The sequence below is a fragment of the Scomber japonicus genome, chromosome 14 (assembly GCF_027409825.1).
Source record: "Scomber japonicus isolate fScoJap1 chromosome 14, fScoJap1.pri, whole genome shotgun sequence".
Taxonomy (NCBI): Eukaryota; Metazoa; Chordata; class Actinopteri; order Scombriformes; family Scombridae; genus Scomber; species Scomber japonicus.
Window position 1 is genome coordinate 5090348 of NC_070591.1, and position 23832 is coordinate 5114179.

A 23832-nucleotide genomic window follows, 5' to 3' on the forward strand; every position below is an offset into this window, starting at 1 on the left:
TTTTTCCGTCTCTGGGCGCTGTTGGAGATCTTGTCTGGTGTGACTCCGAGGTCAGAGAGGACTTTAGCGATTCCTCTGGCGTCCACGCCGCAGTTAGGAGCCACGTTACTCTCACAGCGCCTGTGTACATTCACTTTACACACTGACACACACACACACACACACACACACACACACACACACACACACACACACACACACACACACACACACACACACACAATACACACACAGGTAGAGACTTTTAACTTCAAGTAAGTGGACATGAGACATCTTGCATGAATTCAAAACCTAAACCAGACAAAATTACATATACGTCAAAGAACCAATCTCCAATTTCCAGAGATAATATCTGTTTAACTGTTTTCCAGCATTAGTTTCAGGGGTTAAATGTCCATGTTTAAATGTGTAGTAAGCGATAATAATGCAATTATTAAGTGCGCGCTGAAAAAAAAGGTCCGGTTTCACGTTCACGTTCAGACAGAGAGGGAAGGGGGAAGTGACGTATTGACGCAGTCGGCGCGAGAAACGTCTGGTACAAACATAGTGGAGTCGGAGAGGTGACCAAGAAACATCCAGAGAGGAGAAAGTTTGAAGAATAAAACATATAAAAGAAGGACTTTAACCAGACATGGACCCGCGGACACATCAGTGTGGAATTATTACGGCGGAGGGGCCGACAGATACCCAGCGGAGGAACGGGCGGAGACCCGGAGAGTGAAGGCAGACGCTGATCTTCCGGACAGGTGAGTAACATCAGCGCTGCTTCACATAAACTGTAACGTTACCTGCTAACATTCAGCTCACTGTCTAGTTAGTCAGGATGTGGTTGTTGTTGTGATGTTAGCAGTAAAGTAGCAGAGTTGTTACTACAGCTGTTTGACGCTTTGCACGTTAGCGTCGCAGCTAACGTTAGCAGCGTGCTAACGTAACCGACAACGTACCTGCTGTGTAGTTGCTCGCCGTGTTTCTGGTGTTTGTTCACTGCTTTCAAAGTGTTTACAGTCATGAAGACATATAAACACAGGTTTGTTATCACAATAATCTCACATGAGATTAAGACGCGGTCTGGTGTTAGCCAGGCTAGCCACCTGTGCTATCAGAGCAATTAATGCTGCTATCAAACTGAAGCTTGCGCAGTGGTTCCGTCCGTTACCATGACAATGCGCGTGCATGAACTCCAGGGGTGGAGCCCCAGAAGGAGCACGAAGGGGGGCCGGGGGGTTGTTTTGGTTTTCACTCAAATATCAACAACTTTTCTCCTCGTTTCCCCCCACATCTCTTACTATACATTTTAACTACTGTCTTAAAATGCCACAGTCTAGTTTTATTCCTGTTTTTGTGCCTCAAAATAAAGGGTTTGATTTTGTTTTATGAGCTTTATGATCTAAAAGTTTTATCCGTTTTACTTCTCAGATCAGATCGCTGGTTTCCAACATTTTTTGTATTCTGATCCCTTAAAATAAACAACCACAGACCAATAGTGTCCTGTGTTTCACAAGAGAAAAAGCTCAAATGTGGGAAAAGGAGGAAAAAAAGAGCAAGAGTTTTTCTGGCTTATCCCTTCAATCATCTGGTGACTCATCCGATTTATCAGAGGACCAAACACACCCAGCTGGGAACCACAGTTTTTAATTACAGTTAAAGCCAAAGTTCCCTTTTTTAGGAGTCTAATAGGCTCAATATGCTCTATCTTGTTACAAAATCCCTCATTTCCCACAACTATATGACCTATTGATCTATTTCTCCACATCAAGTAAGAGTTAAAGAGAAAGAGTGAAAGCATTATATGGATGAACACTTTGTCTGCATGCTTGGTACCTTTACACTGCAGTCCCTGTCGCAGCAAACCCCACAGCAGAGAGCCACAGTGATCGCAGAAGGTGAGGACTTTAAAGTTGTGGATGCTGAACTTGTGAGGCACGTTGACGCTGAACCTCTGTGACCCGACCTGCTGTAAGAGAGACAGAAAAAAGACAGTGTCAGTGATAAAATCTGCAGGAGGATGGCAGTCAGAAGGAGAGTTTAGCTGAATCTTAGTTGAGCTGGACAGTAAAGTTTAGGTGCAAAGCTCTGTGAAGATGAGAGTAGGCTTGGGCAGCATCATTATATTCCAGTATATCAGAGTATTTACAAATGACACAGACACAGCTGCTGGTTTTTATTAAATACAATCATATATCCTGGTAAAATGTCAAAACAGATACTACCTCAGTCTACGTCAGAGTGCTCCAGTCCATTTGTAACCAGTAACTTTCATTAGTGGCCCATTAAATGAAGACTGTGGTTGTATTGGAAAGTGAGTGTTCACCTCACAGGATAAATAAAAAATGGATTGAATTAAATTGATACTTCCCAGGAAGGTTAATCAGGCCAAATGGAAACTAATGATTTTAATTAGAAATGATGTCATTTATGGTTTGGATTTAAAGTACAGGTGCAAAAGTAAAGTGCAAGTGCTTTACAGCTGATTGACAAGCTGATAATTAAACAGAACAAGTGTAGACCGAGGAGAACTTAAAGAAAAGGGATAAGAACTACAGAAAAAATAAAAAAAAAGAGACCATTGCATGCAAGAGAGAAAATAAGAATGGTAAAAATGTTTATATTATAGTAAATAAAGTAAAATAAATAAGTTAAATAGAGAAATAACTAAATAAAAATAAGAAAGAATAAGAGAAAGTATATTAAAAGTTAGGGGGGTAAAACAAAGTTAAAATAGATTAAAAAGACAAAACAAAGGTAAAAATGTAATAAAATGAAGAGATAAAGTTGAATAAAAGCTACACTAAAACTAGGTTAAAAAAAATAGATATAAAAAACAAAACAACATCAAAACAATAGAATAAAAAGACTGTAAGCTGCAGTGAGAATAATGATATAAAGATGTGTTTTGGTGTGTTACACATGGCAGGAACTCTTCTGTTTAAACATGTTTTATTTTCTAGAAAAGGTCCAAATCAACAATCAATCCATAAAACACACAAACAAACAATCTGCCTGCTGTTGTTGTTGTTGTTGTTGTTGTTGTGGATTCATTCATACCTCTCCGCCTGTGTCGTCCTGCTTCTTCATCCCTGCACACTTGGTAATGATCAGCTCATGGCAGCGCTTATGGACCACACAGGTGCACACTGGAGGAGGAGGAACACACACACACACACACACACACACACACACACACACACACACACACACACACACACACACACACACACACATGGACATATGAAACACATTTGCAGGGTAATTGTGTGTGTGTGTTGTTTTTAAATGCCTCCAGTTTGCTATTATTACCAAACAATGAATTAAGATGAAGACACACTGGACCGGAGGAATGTAAAGACTTTAAGAGGCGATAAAAATAAACCCAATCCTACCTTGACACTGGTAGCCCTGCTTTCCTAAAACGCCCCTGAGAGTCAGAGAGAGAGAGAGAAAACAAAGTTAACTCAGCTTGACCTGCAAACATCAGTCGATTAATCAATTAATCCACTGCAAGAAATAATTTGGCAACTATTTTAAGCGAAAATACCAAACATTACTTTGCTTTTCTCTGTTTTCTATCACTTTAAACTGAATGTATTTTGGTTTTGGATTGTTTAGACACACAAAAACAAGATATTTGATGTGATCTCCAGTGAAATAGTGAAAATGTGCACAGTTATTCACAGCTTGTTGTTAGAAGAAGGTGAAATATTTATACGTTGGCTCTGTAGTTCATCAGCTGTGAGAGTTTTATTCCCTAAAACATAATGAAGCCTTGTTAGAAAACCTTTGTGACCTTTGTCCAGATATTAAAAGTTAAATTTTGTGTGCTTATTGATGTAGCAGCTTGGAGATGAACACATAAAAATAAAAATAAATGACTAAAGTAAAGACTACCAAAAGAAGAGCAGCAGCCTAGCTCACTTTATTTATGTATTTACTCATTTATCTATTGACTTATTGATATAGATGTTCCTCATTCATTATTTTATGGTGATCACTTGGACCTCAGTACTGTATTATGTCCTCTTTCATGTATCTACATAGCTGGAATGACAATAAACACCCTTGAATCCTTGAATACTTAATGCCAGCCTGGTATTAGTATTAAGTAGAGCTGTTGATTGATTGACAGATAATGAATCGCCAAGTATTTTCATAGTTTTGGGTCATTTTTTAAGAGAGAAATGCTCAAGTCTTCTGGTTTCAGCTTCTCAAATGTGAATATGTTCTGTTTTCTTTAGTGTTTTTTATGACAGTAAACTGAATATCTTTAGATTATGGACAGTCAATCGGGACATTTTTGGTTGTATTTTGGGGTTTGGGAGACAGAAATCAACATTTTTCAATATTTTCTGGTATTTCATAGACAAAATTATTAGAACAATGGCAGATAATGAACATATTTGTTAGTTTTAAAGCCATATATATAATGTTGTGAGATACGAATACGTATTACAGACCTTTATGAACCAGTTCTTGGCCAATCCAAAACATGAAGATCAGTTGTAGCTAAATCTGATGTATTGCGATCAAAGTTTTACATTAAAACCCAGTTTATTTGTCTCTGAATTCATTGTGGTTACTACAAGACGTATCAGTTTCCCACATAAAAAAACTCAACTATTTATACAAGTGATTTGCTCCCCTGTGTGGTTCAGTATTTGTGTTCATTGAGCACAGAGAGCCTGAACACTGGAGGCCTCTATCAAACACAGTGTCCTTGTGATTCTGATTACAGATCAAAGGTTCTTTCAGCTGAAAGCGAAGCAGAGCACCGGGGCCACATGTTTCCATGTGAGTGACGCTAACACAGTTGTTGGGATGGAAACAAACACAGCTGGCTTTGTTTATTGGTCCACACTTCACAAGCGTTCACTCTGTTTACGTGTAAACAAGGCGCCAGGTTAGTGGTAGGAATAAGAGAGCACAATAGTAATGTGCACTGCAGACAGACGTGCTTACATGCAGCTTTCTGTATTACTGTATTGTATTATTGTGTATTATTTATATGTGACGCTGCAGCCTGAAGAGTATTTTTCTCAGTTTGTCTTTGTCAGGTTTGAGAAATGTCACATTGGCTGAGATCTTCTTACTTTAGATTTTGTTTGAGTTTTACTTTGTTCTCTGGTATTCAATGATTCACCGCTGCAGGGATTCTGACTAAGCATCTAAATTGCGAAGAAATTCTGTGGAAATCCAGTTGTGTTATCAGATCGATCTCATTTGGGAAACCATGTTTTTTGTCTACTTAACCTGAAGTGCGTGTAAATCATCTGGGTCTGTTCTTCTAGTGAATACGTCTGTGTTTAGGTGACTGTTTTCTGTGTTTAGGTGACTGTTTGTTTTCTGTCAGTGTCCCTCTGTGGGATTTGTATTTTATGGCATCAAATCTGTGTGTAATTACCAAGCAAACAACTACCACGTACAGTCTGCGGTCTTTGAAGATGAAGTATCTTAAAGTGCCACCAATTGACTCCCATTCAAAAAGCATCAACCTCTTCAATCTTAATCAGTATTTTCAGGACTTCTAATAAGAGTGCTGGTGTTTGTTCTGGATATTGTTGCTCCGTTATTAAGATTTGAAGACTTATAGTTGGACGTTGATTGACAGCTGTGATTTATATCCGTCTTTACATCCGTCTTTTATGTTTTTTGAGTGTGTAGTAATTATCATTAGTGGTCGCATGCTCACCAGATGAAGTCCCTGCAGTGGGAGCAGTAGGTGGGCTGTCTCAGGTAGGTGGCCATGAACTTGTGTCCGTTGACCTGGTGGACTCTCCGGCGGACGGCACCCTGACGCTTCCTGGGGCGCATCCGCTGCCGAAACACACGCTCCTCATTTTCATTGGACATGGGCGCATCTAAAAACACACATAGTATAATGCATTTTCAATATACATGTTTATTTAATCTTAATCTTTGTGTTTCTAGATGAGGAAACCATCATGGAGATAAATGAAAACATTGGTAATTCAATTAGATTCAGTCTCTCTTGAAAAGGAAAAATCTGCACTTCCATCATTTGGCCACTAGATGGCAGTGGCGCTGTTTGGGCTGAAACTGCGAAAGCACAGAGGTCGTCTTTAGTGATAAATCAAACGCTCTGCTCTTTTCTTTCTCACACAGTCAGTCACAGCGTCTGCCTGTGTCTTCTCCTGCTCTGTCTGTTTAATTAAGGAGGGTTTTCCCAGTGGAACAGCAGAGGGTTTCAATTACTGTCTAACCCTGTGTTCATTACGCACACACACTACCTAGGGCGAGCAAGTGAGAGAGAGAGAGAGAGAAAGAGAGGGAGGGGTGACTTTAGAGCAATATAAATATGAAGAGTAAAGGGGATTGGGAGGATGAAGTAATATATTTTGTACAAGTCATAAAAATAAATGCACACTCACAAAGAGAATGAAAAACAAGCTCACCCTTTTTTTTAAAAAAACGACCCGGGGAAGCTGACATCAAAGCCTGACTTTACATTTAACGGTGACAAACAATGAGAAATGTCCTTCCCTCATCGTAAGCTGATCTTAAATCGATACTATAACACTTCCTTTTTTTTATGAATGAAGCGATACACAAGTTGTTGAAGCAGCAGCAGTGAACAATCAGCAACTGTCATCCCTGCAAACCCCACCCTCAAAGGTCCTATACTTTCGGAAAGTACTACCTAAGAGACTTTTTTGGGGGGTAAAACAACTTCTCTGGAACTTAATTTAGACCCTGGTTTATGCAGTGGAAACACAGAGAGAGGAACCGAGCCCCTCAAATGGTTTATAGTCACTGTGGAAAGCACGTGTGGTCGACAATTTGGATTTTTAGTGCCAATATTTTCCAGTTAACTAAATTTACCTGAAGCTGTCTCTGTTGACTGTTATGGGAAGTGGATTGCGAGCAACACAAATGTAATCTGTGATAGATACACACTGTAAAACACACTCACCATGTTAGATACGAGGGCTGGGCGATTATGGCAAAAATCTAAATCACAATTTAATTGAACTTTTAACCTCGATGACGATTAATTAAACAATTATCTCCACCCTTGATGAACAATTATTTCTTATTATTGTTTCTTTTGTTTTGTATTTTACTCATGAGTGTCTCTAGGGAGTGAAAATAATGATGTTTTAAGGTGTGACACTGTGGTTAATATCTAATTTACTTGATTAGAACTATGTAAAGATCATGGTTTGGGTTAAAATGATCACTGGAGACAAGTTTTAAATTCCTTTAAAGATATGCAACCTTTACTGTCATGGCAACAGTGAACACCACCATTAATTGACATGAGCAAGTCGATTAGAGTCTCTAGAGTTTCGATTATTTTTCAATTAATTGCCCAGCCTTATTAGATACTGTCAGAAAAAGTCCTTATCAGATGTTTTGGAAAGAAAACAAAGAGAGCAGATGCTGAAGTAATATTTGAGGATTGATGTTAAAGAAAGTGTTGTAAGGTTCGTCATGGTGAAGCATCTTAAAGTCTGGCTTGTCACTTCACTACTTGTTGGATGTTTGAGCTTCACCGTGTAAAACAATGTGTTTGATGGGTTTGAGTTACTTCATGACTTCATCTGCTGACGGAGGAAAGTTTCTCTGCACTCACCAAAAATGAGCTTTTTAAGATAGGAACCTAAAAGGATGATTTGCGACTCCACAACTCGTCTGAATCCAAAGAACAGCTACAACTGTTTCGTTTTTCTTCAGTAGTCATGGTATGAGTACTTCAAACATCATGTCTTTTTCTTTACATCACTCAGCATTTACTACATCGGATCATGTAAGAAAGTATAAATGACTGAGTACGTTTCATTGCAAATAAGTTCACAATCATAACTTTTTACTAGACAATAATTCACCTACTATATATCTATTCAGTTTATATTGTTGCCCCAGTAATGTTTATGTCAAGTCATATTATCAGATGGTCTTCTCATCTGTCCTTTTCAAAGCAAAGCTGTCCAAAAACTACCAGCTGGAAAAACATGAATTTTTCTGTGAATATTTGTATTCCCTGGAGCAGTGATTCTCGGCCTTGTTCCTTAAGTGACCCCTATTTTACCATGAAGTACGCTGTCGACCCCTGACGAACTGACATATTTTATATATATTACAGTTGATGCATAATAAAATAAAATGGTAGTCAGTGTACAATGAACCTAAATAGCTATCTCAATACATGCAGGGAGTTTGTGTAAAACTAGCAACTTGGAAGACATTTTGAAGGGAATATTTCCTGTGAATACTGCAATGAGACAAATTTATCATATTTTTAGGAATGTTTCATGCAGTTAAAAACTAGTATACTTATACTTCTATCATACTATATACTTAATAAGCCTCTTTTTGTCTCCTCTCCCTGACTCGTGGTCATTGTACTATCAGCTCTTTGGTTTTAGCTGCATACTTTTCTCATGCATGCTACAGTAGCTTAGCAGAGAGTGACGGTTCTGTTAGTGCTGCTTCTCCTCATGCCTACATTGTACCTTCATCTTCATTAGTTTTCTTCGTAGAAATGAATGAAATGCTCAGACACATGCAGCAAAAAAGTTTCTTACACTGCTTAAAACCAAGAGGGCCTCATGACCCCGTGTGAACCCCCTTTGTGGGAGTTGGAGCCCGCTGATCTCTCCCTTCTGTCATGTTAAAACAACAACCGGTAACCCAAAATATATCATAATCAAATGGACAGACGACTGCTAACGTTAATGAGCGTATTCATGCTCCCCAAAGAATGAACTGTTCCTGTTTGAGATGCTAGACGAGCCTTTCTGCACCTTCAGGACATTTTTAGCTCTACACGTATCAGGACTCCTCATATATTCCTTCCTCCCCGTCACGTTCTACCCATCTTCAGTCTTACTCCTCCAGCCCCTTTTGCTATACGCCATCACCATCACCTAGCAACTGATGGCTGCTGCCTAGCAACAGTGTTAGACATAGCGTTGCACACTGGGGAGGTTTCAGGGGTTTTTGGGGAGGAGGGGGGGGGGTATGTGACAGACGTGTTACTCCTCTGTGATGTCCTCACCATCACCCCACAGGTAAAAAGTTTAATATCAGAGAGCTTAGTGCCACATCTGTGTTTCTGCAACCGGTTACAGTGAAAGACAGAGTTCATAATGAACACATTCACCTTTATCAATCCATAAACGCACCAAGAAGACTTTAAATTCCTGCTGGCAGATCCTCAAGGCCGCAGGATTTATTACACTCAACAGTACTAAAGTGATGTACAAATAATGAGAAATGATACATGTGCTGCCTAATAACAATACATATTAGCATTGTCAATTATCTTCTATCATGTAGTTCAAGCAGATGCAGTTTTTCTTTCTAAATTAAACTAAAATTATTAATTTTCCACACAAAAAAAAAAGAAGATAACTCATGTTACCTTAACCTTTTATAGGACACTTATTGAAAGGAAGGAAGGAAGGGATGGAAGGTTGGAAGGATGGAAGGATGGAAGGAAGGGAAGGAAAGGAAGGAAGGACGGAGGAAAGAAGGAAGGAAGGAAGGAAGGGGGGAGGAAAGAAAGAGAGAGGGAGGGAGGGAGGAAGGGAAGAAAGAAGGAAGGAAGGAAGAACAGATGGAAGGAAGGAAGGACGGAGGAAGGAAGGAAGGAAGGGAGGAGAGAAGGAGGTAGGGAGGAAGGGCAGATGGAAGGAAGGAAAGGAAGGAAGGACGGAGGAAATAAGGAACGAGGGAGGGAGAAAAGAAAAGAGGAAGGGAAGAAAGAAGGCAGGGAGGAAGGGAAGGAAGGAAGGAAGGAAGGAAGGATATTTTGGGATATTTACAGAAGTTACCAAATATAATTATTTGCCCAATAAAGGGTTAACTTAAACCTGCAATACCTTTTTTGGCCACTTGGGGGAACAAGAAACAAGCAGTGAACACACCACTACAACATTGTCACATTTTAAGTTGATACTGTATGTTGAACTTGTTGTTAGCAAACAGCTGCTTATTTCCACATCCAGCAGGTACTGATCAACATTATCGTTCATAAGGAGTCATGTTTCTGTTCACCTGCTGAATCTAAGTCCAATATTCACTCTCTTTTAGCTCTGTTTTTACTCTCTACCAACTTCCTGAGGGAAATATCTGGCTCTTTAGCTGCTAAATGCTCCACTATGTTAACCAGCTAGTCTATAGCTAACTGTGTGTGTTTGCTGTTTGGTGCTGAGCAGGTAGTGTATAGTGGCTTTTTAGAGCATTTTCTATAAAAACGACTGAACCAAGCTAAGGGTCACGGAGGGGCCACACTCATTTCATAGCTGCTATTATATAGACAACATATAGCGGTCAATGTGTCATGAGGTGCTTTTCAACATGCTGTACTTGAATTATTGTGGATGGATGTTAGCCTGCCAGCTATAACCACAGACCACATAAAGTAAAGAACATCATTGCCTATTCTTGCAATGCTCATCATCATTATAGCGGCTATACATAGAGCTGTCACGGTTACCGCATTACCGCATTAACGCAATCACATAACGCCCACTGCAGAGTGAAGCTGATCACCACTTCGCTGAGTGATGGGACAATAAATAATCTCTCAGGCTTGACGTTTAAAAAAAATGACATGGCTGCCAAATGCCGACCAATATTCCTGCTGCACAGACAAAAACGGCACAGGAATAAAGACGGATATTTAGACTACAGAAGCTATAAGGAATAGACTACGGAAGGAATAAACACAATTGAAAAGTTGACTGTATTGGTTCGAGAGTCTTATATTTACGGTCTGCACAATTTCATGTTGTTGTTTGTAGCTTTATTATTGCTACGCTAGTCTGTTAATAGCAGGTGTGTTAGAGGCAGTCGACCCTAAAAGTGTTTGGTTAGTCCAGTTTGACCTGCAGGAGGTTCTGAAGGGGCATGTAACTCCTGCCTTTCTTCCACAGAGGAAATAAGTTCATGATGAGTGAAAACGACATGTCTACTGCACAAAATATTACAGACTGCCAAATAACCACTATCAAAATGGGTGTTGGAGTCATATTATAATCAGAGGTGGCTGTTATTGGGGTCAATACAATACTCATGAACCATTTTTTATATCATCTAAGGTCTTTCTTTACAGCAGCTACCATGACGATTTGAGACCATTTGTGCAGTAAGTACCGTGGCAGCTCTAGCTACACATTTTTAAAACATGTATCTAACAGCAGGCAAACTAGAAAATAGATGTATGGATGCAGGATTATGGCTGCACGTTAAGCAAAATAGCACAGAAGTCCCTCTATTACTACATATCAACTTTTAGGCCTCTACCTCCAGCTCTTCTGCGGGTATTTCGAGGCAGTCTCGGTCTAGATGGGATATACAGTATAATCCCTATAGATAGAGTATTCTGCATGTTATGGGCTCTTCTCTCACTTAGACATGGCCAGAATACCTCTACAGGGAGGCTTGCATGGGGCATCCACATCATGTAAGCCGGCTCTTTAAAACATTTAAGGAGGAGCAGCTTTACTACTCTGAGCTCCTTCCAGACGTCTGAAAAGCCCAGACGCTTATAATAAATGAATGATATTTAAGTACAGACAGCAGCAGTGTAGGAGCTTTTTGCTGTTTTAATACTGAACACTGCTGGATTTAGTACTGATTTCAGACCAGTCCTCAGTCAGAGTGAATGAGAGGTTGATTATAAAGGCAGCTGAATTACTCCCATAATGAGGAGAAAGATGTTGGTACATGCAGAAGAAGCCGACTGGCTCCAAGTGGTGCAAACTGATGAAAAGACTCTCAATGTTGTGTAAGTTGAAAATGACTCAACAATTTTATCTATTTGCGAAAGATTTGCCTCTCTGCTGAGGGCGATGTCATTTTTTTTTCAAGACCCGTGGAACCACTCCTTATTTTAAGTATTGATGAATCTTTTAACCCTCCTGTTGTCCTCGAGTCAAGGAAGGAAGGAAGGGAGGAAGAAGGAAGGAAAGGAGGGAAGGAAAGAAGAAAGGGAGGAAGGAAAGGAAGGACGGAGGAAATAAGGAAGGGAGGGAGAAAGGAAAAGAGGAAGGGAGAAATGAAAGGAAGGATGGAGGAAATAAGGAAGGGAGGAAGGTTGGGGGGAGGAAAGAAAGAGAGAAGGAGGGAGAGAGAGGAAGGAAAGAAGGAAAGAAGGAAGGAAGGGAGGGAGGGAGGAAGAAGGAAAGACAGGAGGGAAGGAAAGAAGAAAGGGAGGAAGGAAAGGAAGGACGGAGGAAATAAGGAAGGAAAGAAGAAAGGGAGGAAGGAAAGGAAGGAGGAAGGAAAGAAGAAAGGGAGGGAGGAAGGAAAGGAATGAAAGGAAGGATGGAGGAAATAAGGAAGGGAGGGAGAATGGGGGAGGAAAGAAAGAAAGAAGGAGGGAGGAAGGAAGGAACAGTCAAAACAGACAGGGTCAATTTGACCTGGGAAGACGACACAAAGGTTAACTCTATTTTTTTTCCCCCATTAATCACTTCCGTCATTTAATCTATATAATGTCAGAAAATGATGAAAAATTTCAATCACTGTTTCCCAAAGCCCAAGATGACGCCCTCCAAATGTCTTTTTTTTGTCTTGTGCAACAGTCTACAATCAAAAGACACTCAGGAACAACCAGAGAATTTAGGCTTTTCTCTCCTAAAATGATTCAGCCAAGCAGTTTTGTTACATTTTATTTCCACTAAACCTTTACCTTAAGACTTTACCGTTGTATTGAGTCACTTTTATTAGATTTTTTATATGTCTGCACTTCCAAGCTGCCACAGTAATAGACATTTAAAAAAAGAAAAAATGAACTTTCAATAAACTAATACTGTTCTGTACAAAGGCCACAAGGGTTTTCTAACAAAGCTTCATTCAGTTTAGAGAATAATACTCTCAAAGCTGATAACAACAGAGCCTGAGCAACATATAAATATTTCACCTGCTTTTAGCAACAGGCAGCGCCTTATCAACAACAGTGCTTTGTGTGTGTGTGTGTGTGTGTGTGTGTGTGTGTGTGTGTGTGTGTGTGTGTGTGAGAGAGAGAAAGAGAGAGAGTGAGTGAGAGAGAAGGAAAGAGAGAGAGTGAGGGAAAGCGAGAGAGAGACAGAGAGAGAGAGAGAGAGAGCGAGAGAGATTGGAAGAGAGTGAAAGAAAAAGAGAGAGGTAGAGAGAGAGAGAGAGAGAGAGACAGAGAGAGAGAGAGTGAAAGAGAGGGAGAGAGAGAGAGTGAAAGAGAGGGAGAGAGAGAGAGTGAGAGAGAGAGGGAGAGAGAGAGAGAGAGTGAAAGAGAGCGAGAGAGAGAGAGAGAGGGCAAGAGAGAGAGTGAGAGAGGTTAGGGTGTCTGTGTGTGTGTGTGTGTGTGTGTGTGTGTGTGTGTGTATGTGTATGTGTGTGTGTGTGTGTGTGTGTGTGTGTGTGCATGAAAGCTAATAGGTTGATTGTAGCTCTCAGGCCTGACAGTTCACCCATGTGTTCTCTGCTATGCAAACACATTTAAGTAATGACTGCAATTTCAGCCGCTCACACACACAAACACACACACACACACACACACACACACACACACACACACACACACACACACACACACACACACACACAGGTACATAAACATACAGTACAGACAGGCATGAGGAATACGTGAACGGAGTGAGACAGAGAAAAAAATAAAAATTAAAGAATAGATTTATAACAGAGAGAAAGCAAATGATTATTTCCTGCTGAAAGTCCTAATGTCCTAATGTCAGCTCTTTGTCACTCTGTATTGCTCTCTCTCTCTCTCTCTCTCTCTCTCTCTCTTTCTCGCTCTGCCTCTTTCTCTTTCTCTCTCTCTCTATCTATCTATCTCTTTTTCGATGATGTAACTGGTCCATTAGAGAACACTCCACTTTACTAATCAATTTATCACCCTCCCCCCCCCCCCCTCTCTCGACCTCTGGTTAACTCCCTCTCGGTCTTTCTCCTCTTCCATTCTGTCATGTCTCTCTGTCTAACACGCAAACCTGGTACACACACACACACACACACACACACACACACACACACACACACACACACACACACACACACACACACACACAGATGCACAAACACAAACATTTCTGGTAAACACTGACTCTGTTATCTCTTGAGTGGAGGTATAAAATCTAATAGCTCCCGTTATCTTGAGATATGGTGGGAAAAGTCATTCACATCTGTTGAAGCGAAACAAAAAAACAGCTTTTTGTTGTTCTGGTGTAAAGTTCACTTCTTTCCTTTCATCCTTCCTTCATTCTTTCTCTCTTTCTTTCCTTCCTCTCTCTTTCCTCCCTTCCTTCCTTCCTTCCTTCCTTCTTTCTCCCTCCCTCCTTCTCTCTTTCTTTCCTTCCTCTCTCTTTCCTTCCTTCCTTCCTTCCTTCCTCCCTGCCATTCTTTCTTTTCTGCCCCCTACCTTCCTCCCTTCCTTCCTTCCTTCCTTCCTTCTTTCTCCCTCCCTTTTTCTCTTTCTTTCCTTCCTCTCTCTTTCCTCCCTCCCTTCCTTCCTTCCTTCTTTCTCCCTCCCTCCTTCTCTCTTTCTTTCCTTCCTCTCTCTTTCCTTCCTTCCTTCCTTCCTTCCTTCCTCCCTGCCATTCTTTCTTTTCTGCCCCCTACCTTCCTTTCTTCCTTCCTTCCTTCCTTCTTTCTCCCTCCCTCCTTCTCTTTCTTTCCTTCCTTCCTTCCTTCCTTCCTTCCTTCCTCCCTCCTTCCTTCTCTTTCTTTCCTGCTCCCTACCTCCCTTCCTTCCTCCCTCCTTTCCTTCCTTTTCCCTTCCTACCTTCCTTCCTCCCTCCCTCCCTCCTTTCCCTCCCTTCCTTCCTTCCTTCCTTCCTTCTGTTCTGGTGTAAAGTTCAGTCTTCCCTCATGAAATCATGATCATTTCTGGAGAAAAGCAAAGGGAGGATGGATGTCAGCAAAGCGGACAAACAGCACATAATAATAAGCCCAATTTTTAAATCCCAAGTTATATGATAGCAGTTGTGGGTGACGTACACGATATGCCGTTGATCAAATCTGTTATTTTTCCTCCATTAGTGCCAAATTATAAAGATTAAATTCCTTTATTTACAGTAAGGCTCTCAAGTGTGAAGCAATCCCTTCCCTTCTGTAATGTTTTTCTACTCCCCATTCCATTAATTTTGGTAATAAACCAAATATGCTGAAATCAATAGTGGAAGCTTTAACCCTCCTGTTGTGCTCCTGGGTCAAATTGACCCCATCTCTTTTGACTGTTCCTCACTTCCTCCTTTGGTCTGTCCTTCCTTCCTTCCTTCCTTCCTTCTTTATTTCCTTCCTCATTCCTTATTTCCTCTCCTTCCTTCCTTCCTCTTTTCCTCCTTCCTTCCTTCCTTCCTCCCTTCCTTCCTTCTTTCTTTCCTCCCTCCCTTCGTTCCTTCCTCATTTCTTTCCTTTCTTCCTTCATTCGTTACTTCCTTCCTTCCTCATTTCCTTTTTTCCTCACTTCCTCCCTTCCTTCCTTCCTTCTTTCCTCCTTTCCTCCCTTCCTTCCTTCCTTCCTCATTTCCTTCTTTCCCCACTTCCTTCCTTCCTTCCTTCTTTATTTCCTTCCTCATTCCTTATTTCCTCTCCTTCCTTCCTTCCTTCTTTCTTTCCTCCCTCCCTCCCTTCGTTCCTTCCTCATTTCTTTCCTTTCTTCCTTCCTTCGTTACTTCCTTCCTTCCTCATTTCCTTTTTTCTCACTTCCTCCCTTCCTTCCGTCCTTCTTTCCTCCTTTCCTCCCTTCCTTCGTTCCTTCCTCATTTCCTTCTTTCCCCACTTCCTTCCTTCGTTCCTTCCTCGAAATAATAAACAAGAACAATTTTATGGCAGCTGAAGCTTTGAATCCATCAAAGAACGTGTCTCATACCTCCAGTACAGTAAACTGCAGTACATATAAAATACCACTAGATGGCAGAGTATCTTTAAAGCTACTTGCACCAAATCTTCAGAGGAAATGGATCTAGACATTGGCATTAACCTTCCTTCCTTCCTTCCTTCCTTCCTTCTTTCTCCCTCCCTCCTTTTCTCTTTCTTTCCTTCCTTCCTTCTTTCTCCCTCCCTCCTTCTCTCTTTCTTTCCATCCTCTCTCTTTCCTTCCTTCCTTCCTTCCTTCCTCCCTGCCTTTCTTTCTTTCCTGCCCCCTACCTTCCTTTCTTCCTTCCTTCCTTCCTTCCTTCTTTCTCCCTCCCTCCTTCTCTCTTTCTTTCCTTCCTTCCTTCCTTCCTTCCTTCCTCCCTCCTTCTCTTCCTTTCCTGCTCCCTACCTCCCTCCCTCCTTCTCTCTTTCTTTCCTTCCTCTCTCAAGCAGATTTGCACGACCTTCATTCCTTCCTTCCTTCCTTCCTTCCTTCCTCCCTGCCTTTCTTTCTTTCCTGCCCCCTACCTTCCTTTCTTCCTTCCTTCCTTCCTTCTTTCTCCCTCCCTCCTTCTCTCTTTCTTTCCTTCCTCTCTCTTTCCTTCCTTCCTTCCTTCCTTCCTTCCTTCCTTTTTCTTTCCTGCCCCCTACCTTCCTTTCTTCCTTCCTTCTTTCTCCCTCCCTCCTTCTCTCTTTCTTTCCTTCCTTCCTTCCTTCCTCCCTCCCTCCTTCTCTTTCTTTCCTGCTCCCTACCTCCCTTCCTTCCTTCCTTTTCCCTTCCTTCCTTCCTCCCTCCTTTCCCTGCCTTCCTTCCTTCCTTCCTTCATTGACCTGAACATTTCATCCACTCGCTCTCTGTGAATTTGTGTTAATGCTTCTTTTAATCTGGTGATTGTTAAAGCACCACCACGGCAGCAACTTGTCACATACTGTTCATGCCTGTTGGATGTTGGATGTTGGATGTTGGCTTTCTGATGAAGAGCGACACATGCATCAAGCAGATTTGCACGACATGACTTTATAGGATTGTGGTGGAAGATAAACAGTGGCTGAGGATGATTAAACTCTCAAACTCAAGCAATAAACAGATATATCTATATATGTATGCTGACAGGAAGTAGCAACAGATGGATCTAGATACTGTAAGTCTTGTGTGTGTGTGTGTGTGTGTGTGTGTGTGTGTTGACTGTTTCTCACATTAGAAACTAGGACGAGGTGCTGCTGATAACGAGTGAACTGAACATCTGCCTCTAGCATCCAGCCCTCGATCAGTTTATCAAACGAACCGAAACAGGCACGACTATAGAGGCTGAAGTACTTCATCAAACTTCTATGTATCCAACAACCCTCAACCTTAACTCGTCGTCCTCCCGGGTCAAATTGACCCTGTCTGTTTTGACTGTTCTCTTCCTTCCTTCCCTTCCTTTCGTCTTCCTTCCTCCCTTCCTTTGTCCCTCCTTTTCTTCCTTCTTCCTCCCTTCCTTCCTCCCTCCTTATTCATCCCTTCCTCCCTCCCTCCTTTCCTTCCATCTTCCTTCCTCCATTCCTTCCTTCGTCCTTTCCTTTCTTCTTCCTCCCTTAGTTCCTCCTTTCTTTCCTTCTTACTCCCTTCCTTCCTTTGTCCTTTCCTTCTTCCTCCCTTGCTTCCTCCCTACCTCCTTTCCTTCCATCTTCCTTCCTCCCTTCCTTCCTCCCTCCTTTCTTTCCTTCTTCCTCCCTTCCTTCCTCTGTCTTTTCCTTCTGTCTTTTCCTTCTTCCTTTCTCCTTTCCTTCCTTCTTCCACCCTCCCTCTTACCTTCCTTCCTCCCTTCTTTCCTTTCCTCCCTTCCTTCCTCCCTCCTTATTCATCCCTTCCTCCCTCCCTCCTTTCTTTCCATCTTCCTTCCTCCATTCCTTTCTCCCTCCTTTCCTTCCTTCTTCCTCCCTTAGTTCCTCCTTTCTTTCCTTCTTCCTCCCTTCCTTCCTCTGTCTTTTCCTTCTGTATTCCTTCCTTCCTTCCTTCTTCCTTCCTCCCTCCCTTCCTTCCTCCTTTCTTTACTTCTTCCTCCCTCCCTTCCTCTGTCTTTCCTTCTGTATTCCTTCCTTCCTTCCTTCCTTCCTTCGTCCCTCCTTCCTTCCTTCCTTCTTCCTCCCTTGCTTCCTCTGTCTGTTCCTTCTGTATTCCTTCCTTCCTTCCTCCCTTAGTTCCTCCTTTCTTTCCTTCTTCCTCCCTTCCTTCCTCCTTCCTTATTCATCCCTTCCTCCCTTAGTTCCTCCTTTCCTTCCATCTTCCTTCCTTCCTCCCTTCCTTTCTCCCTCCTTTCCTTCCTTCTTCCTCCCTTAGTTCCTCCTTTCTTTCCTTCTTCCTCCCTTCCTTCCTCTGTCTTTTCCTTCAGTATTCCTTCCTTCCTTCCTTCCTTCCTTCCTTCCCTCCCTTCCTTCCTCCTTTCTTTCCTTCTTCCTCCCTTCCTTCCTCTGTCTTTTCCTTCTGTATTCCTTCCTTCCTTCCTTCCTTCCTTCCTTCCTTCTCCCTCCCTTCATTCCTTGACTTGAGGACAACAGGAGGGTTAAATCAGACTGAGTTATGTGATATCAGATGTAGATTTGATTTCAAGACGCATAAGAAAAGTTAAGTCTTTGCCTTATTTGACGACGTGAATCGAGCAGTTTGACTTCTTCACTTCACTTCGAAACAATATATCGTGCAGACCTGGTATGTACTGTAAATGTCTGCTAATGTTGGGTAACAAACAGGAGACAGACAGCGAGTCTGTTCCTCCTGTATAAACACCTCCCTCTCTGTCTCTGTTCCTTGGAAGTGTCTGACAGTTGATCTCTCTCGCTCTCTCGCTCTGTGAATTTGTGTTAATGCTTCTTTCACATTTCCACCCCTATCCCACCATCTAAAAAACCTGACTCACGCCAAGGATTAGACATGCAGGGACGCAGCTGTTGTGTGTGTTTGTGCGTCTGTATGTTCTCCTGTCTCACCTTCGGTCATCATCGCCGTTCTTGTTTTAGAACACTGGACCGACTTCGTGCTGCCATAAAATAAATAATAACCATAAACTGAGCTGCTGGCAGGCCTGCTCCTTTGGATAATCAACAACCTTTTAAAGTTTAGTTTAGTTTATTTAACAATAAGAAAAGAGGACCTCACATCACATGGATCTGCAAAATTTCAAGTATAACACAATCCATAACACAGTCCAAGACTTGTGTATATGTGTCAGTGACAAATAAGGCTTGGCAAGACGAGCAACTCAAAAAATATCTTTAAAAATAGATTTAAAAGCAGCATCAGATTTGTTGAAATATATATTTTGTATTTCTGTTGGCTTTATGTCATTTGATATGAAACCAAAAGTCAGACTGAATGTTCCTGAAAATGTCAAATGGTGTAACCACATGATAAATATTAAATATTTTATCCACCTACAGTGTATTTAAGTGGACTTATACTAATAATTACTTCTGATCTCCATGGTTACCCAGATGAAATGTAATATTTAGAACAATAGTATTCCATTAGCTTTATTTAATATAACAGTTATAATGTAAGATCATGCCAAACTAGTTGATATGGTGTTTTATTGACTATTTACTGTTTTTAAGCAAGTTTAAAGTTTTTATGGTTACACCACTTAGACATTTTTACCATAATCCTCTAATATATTCTCTCAAAATGGGTTAAAAGCAGAAATTTGATGCTGGGTCCACAAAAAAAGAATGTGTGCATACGTTTATTTTCACACTTGAACCCTTTTTAAATTTGACTAAACCACATAATCCATACAAATTAACTTAGATGATCATGATTTTACACTATCATCTTCAAGTCGCTAACGGGAGAGTATCGCTAACGGTGATTTTGAAGAGCAACAACCAAACCAGCGTCTAATGCAGGGGTGTCAAAGTCATTTTCATTCAAGGGCCACATACAGACCAATTTGATCTCATGTGGGCCGGATCATTAACAAGATGGAAGGAAGGAAGGAAGGAAGGAAGGAAGGAAGGAAGGAAATAAGGAAATAAGAAGGGAAGGAAGGCAAGACAGGCAAAAGGAAGGAGGAAAGAAAGGTAGGAAAGAGAGATAGTGAAGGATGGACAGACAGAAAGAAGGAAGGGAGAAAGGAAAGAAGGACAGATGGAAGGAAAGAGAAGGAAGGAAGGAAGGAAGGACAGATGGAAGGAAAGACAGAAGGAAGAAAGGAAGGAAGGAAGGACAGAATGAAGAAAGGAAGGAAGGACATATGGAAGGAAAGACAGAAGGAAGAAAGGAAGGAAAGACAAAAGGAAGGAAGGACAGATGGAAGGAAAGACAGAAGGAAGAAAGGAAGGAAAGACAAAAGGAAGGAAGGACAGATGGAAGGAAAGACAGAAAGAAGAAAGGAAGGAAAGACAGAAGGAAGGAAGGAAGGAAGGAAGGAAGGAAAAAAGCACTGGATGGCAAGTGGGCCGGATCGCACCTCTCAGTGGGCCGTATCTGGCCCGCGGGCCGCATGTTTGACACCCCTGGTCTAATGGATCAATTTAGAGTTACATTAACATGCTGTGTAATGTAACTGAGCAGCCACTTAGTTATCTCACCTGCTAGCTGACATATTTGTTTAGTGGTTCCTTTGACAAGCTACGGCGCAGGTCAATACGTGTGTTCATGTTTTGTAAGTTAGATAAGACGGAGACGTTAGCAGGAAAAAGCTAATGTGGGTTTGTGGCTCTTGTGTTGTGTGTCAGGAGGCAATCAGGCTCAGTGTGACTGTTTGTTCCGCCTGTGATAAAACCAGGCGGGGAGTACCTATCCTCTGAAAAGAAGCCAATGCGGAAGTAACTTAGAACTGCATTCTATCAAAAGGCCACCAGGGGGTGACCGTCTCTATACAAGTCAATGGAGAATTCACCAACTTCTCACTTGATTTCTAACCTCAGTAAACGTTTTCAAAATGTGTTTATGGTCTCAATCGCTAGTTTAAAGCCTTCTTCAATGCAGTATGATGTTCATTTGGGACATTTTGGCCTCCCTGATTTTATATTTGACGATAAAGCAGGCTACGTGGCTACGTTGTGATTGACAAGGTGATTGACCAATGTCCTTGAGATCCAGCCCTCGGAACCAATCGCAGCCTCCCCGCTCCGCCGTTAGTCCCGCCCATACTTCCGTCCATGACTCCGCCTCATGCCCATATGAGTAGAATCCGTGTTTTTATTTTTCCCAGCATGCACCTGAAATTTTCAAGATGGCGCTGCCTAGATTCGAAACTATTGGCTTCTGAGCAGCAGTCCACAAACCAATGGGTGACGTCACGGATGTTACGTCCATTTCTTTTATACAGTCTATGGATAAAACAACATGTTATCACTTTGTGCAAAGATTGATTTGCTTTATAAAGATAATGACTCAAAGCTACATGAGTGGATGACTAATGGTATTCAGAATGGAATTAATATAAAACTATAAAAGGAGCCATTATGAAACCAAATGAAATATAAACAAATGAGGACACACAGGACAAGTGATTTACGGTTCAGATATGCTGCTCCAGTAGACAAGAAAGACAGTTTAATATCAGTTGGACTTGTTTTTTGGACGGTGTTTTTCCCAGACCACAAACAGATCAAATAGTCAAAACAATTGGTCAGTATTCTCAAGATCCTACTTAAATAAAAAAAAAAAAAAGTTCTCCCAAAACGTCTGGAAATAATTTACCTTACGAAAATGTTTTTATCTGCTGTGTGCTTCAATGACAAGAAAAAAAGACTTGAGAGAGACTTGAAGGTCAAATTGACCCCGTCTGTTTTGACTGTTCTCTTCCTTCCTTTCCTTTCCTTTCGTCTTCCTTCCTCCCTTCCTTTGTTCCTCCTTTCCTTCCTTCTTCCTCCCTTAGTTCCTCCTTTCTTTCCTTCTTCCTCCCTCCCTCCTTTCCTTCCGTCTTCCTTCCTTCCTCCCTTCCTTCCTCCCTTCCTTCCTCCCTCCTTTCCTTCTTCCTCCCTTAGTTCCTCCTTTCTTTCCTTCTTCCTCCCTCCCTTCCTTCCTCTGTCCTTTCCTTCTGTCTTCCTTCCTTCCTCCCTCCCTTCCTCCTTTCTTTCCTTCTTCCTCCCTTCCTTCCTCCCTCCTTATTCAACCCTTCCTCCCTCCCTCCTTTCCTTCCGTCTTCCTTCCTTCCTCCCTTCCTTCCTCCCTCCTTTCCTTCCTTCTTCCTCCCTTAGTTCCTCCTTTCTTTCCTTCTTCCTCCCTCCCTTCCTTCCTCTGTCCTTTCCTTCTGTCTTCCTTCCTTCCTTCCTTCCTTCCTCCCTCCCTTCCTCCTTTCTTTCCTTCTTCCTTCCTGCCTTCCTCCCTCCTTATTCATCCCTTCCTCCCTCCCTCCTTTCCTTCCGTCTTCCTTCCTTCCTCCCTTCCTTCCTCCCTCCTTTCCTTCCTTCTTCCTCCCTTAGTTCCTCCTTTCTTTCCTTCTTCCTCCCTCCCTTCCTTCCTCTGTCCTTTCCTTCTGTCTTCCTTCCTTCCTTCCTTCCTTCCTTCCTTCCTTCCTCCCTCCCTCCCTCCCTTCCTTCCTCCCTCCTTTCCTTTCGTCTTCCTTCCTTCCTCCCTCCTTTCCTTCCTTCTTCCTCCCTTAGTTCCTCCTTTCTTTCCTTCTTCCTCCCTCCCTTCCTTCCTCTGTCCTTTCCTTCTGTCTTCCTTCCTTCCTTCCTTCCTTCCTTCCTTCCTTCCTTCTCCCTCTCTTCATTCCTTGACTTGAGGACAACAGGAGGGTTGAATCAGACTTGAAGATGCTCGGATGATTTGCATCTCATGGTTATATCGTCCTGCCAAGTAACTTCTAATGATCGTGTGAACTTTTCCTTACAGACAGAAGTGTAGAGCGACATCATCATACATCCACAAAAAGACTCGATGGATACTTCTATACTTACTTATGTTACATTAATCAGAAAAAAAAATAGTTTTAAAAAGCAGCATCAGGTTTGTTAAAATGTATATTTAGTATTTTTGTTGGTTTTATATCATTTGAAATAATATTTGCACCATTTTTAAACCAAAAGTAAGACTGAATGCTCCTGAAAATGTCAAATGGTGTAACCACAAAAGAATGATAAATATTAAATATTCACCTACAGTGTGTTTAAGTGGAATTATACCCTTCCTTCTTTTCTTTCCTTCCTTCCTTCCTTCCTTCCCTTTCTTCCTTCCTCCTTCTTTACTTCCTTCATTACTTACCTCCTTCCTTCTTTTCTTTACTTCCTTCCTACCTTCCTCCCTTCCTTCCTACCTTCCCTTCCTTTCCTCCCTCCCTCTCTCCCTCCTTCCTTCCTTCCTTCCTTCCTTCCTTCCTTCCTTCCTTCCTTCCTTCCTTCCTTCCTTCCTTCCTTCCTTCCTCCCTTCCTCCCCTCCCTTCCTTCTTTCCTTTCCTCCCTTCCTTCCTTTCTTCCTTCCTTGACTCGAGGACAACAGGAGCGTTAAATGACTGTAAATGTTTCCTGATCTCCATGGTTACCCAGATTAAATATTAGAACAATAGTATTCCATTAGCTTTATTTAATATAAAAGTTATAATGTAAGATCATGCCAAACTAGTTGATATGGTGTTTTATTGACTATTTACTGTTTTTAAGCAAGTTGAATTATTTGGTACAAAGTTTTTTATGGTTACACCACTTAGACATTTTTACCATAATCCTCTAATATATTCTCTCTAAATGGATTAAAAGCAGAAATTTGATGCTGGGTCCACAAAAAAAGAATGTGTGCAAGTTATTCGTACGTTTATTTTTCATATTTTAACCTCCATCATTGAGCCTCATGTTACCTTAACCAGATCAGGAATAAAAGCAAAAAATAAATAAATTATGACTTATTCTTGGAAGAGCAACATGGGTCATTTTTAAGAGCGCTGCCAAACAATGTTTTATATCTTTTAATCTTATTCCTGGAGGAACTGTATTTAATATATCTGTTTAATAAGGGGCCGGTATCTGTGCATGAGATCAGTGCATCACCACATGCAGTAAAATACTCCTCAGCTGTCTCTAACTTCTTTTGAT

At 41.4% G+C, this 23832-nt stretch overlaps 1 protein-coding gene across 1 annotated transcript in view; it reads right to left on the minus strand.

The window, feature by feature from the left end:
• The window catches only part of LOC128373305 (protein kinase C epsilon type-like), a 101956-nt gene that overhangs the window by 71194 nt on the left and 6930 nt on the right, over nucleotides 1-23832 (minus strand). Inside the window, exons 3-7 of the mRNA XM_053333594.1 lie at nucleotides 5684-5852; nucleotides 3381-3415; nucleotides 3046-3134; nucleotides 1822-1951; nucleotides 1-142 (exon numbers count right to left, since the gene is read on the minus strand). The exon at nucleotides 1-142 is cut by the window's left edge and continues 1 nt beyond it. Coding sequence (XP_053189569.1) covers nucleotides 1-142; nucleotides 1822-1951; nucleotides 3046-3134; nucleotides 3381-3415; nucleotides 5684-5852 — 565 coding nt within the window. The remainder of the gene's footprint in view (nucleotides 143-1821; nucleotides 1952-3045; nucleotides 3135-3380; nucleotides 3416-5683; nucleotides 5853-23832) is intronic.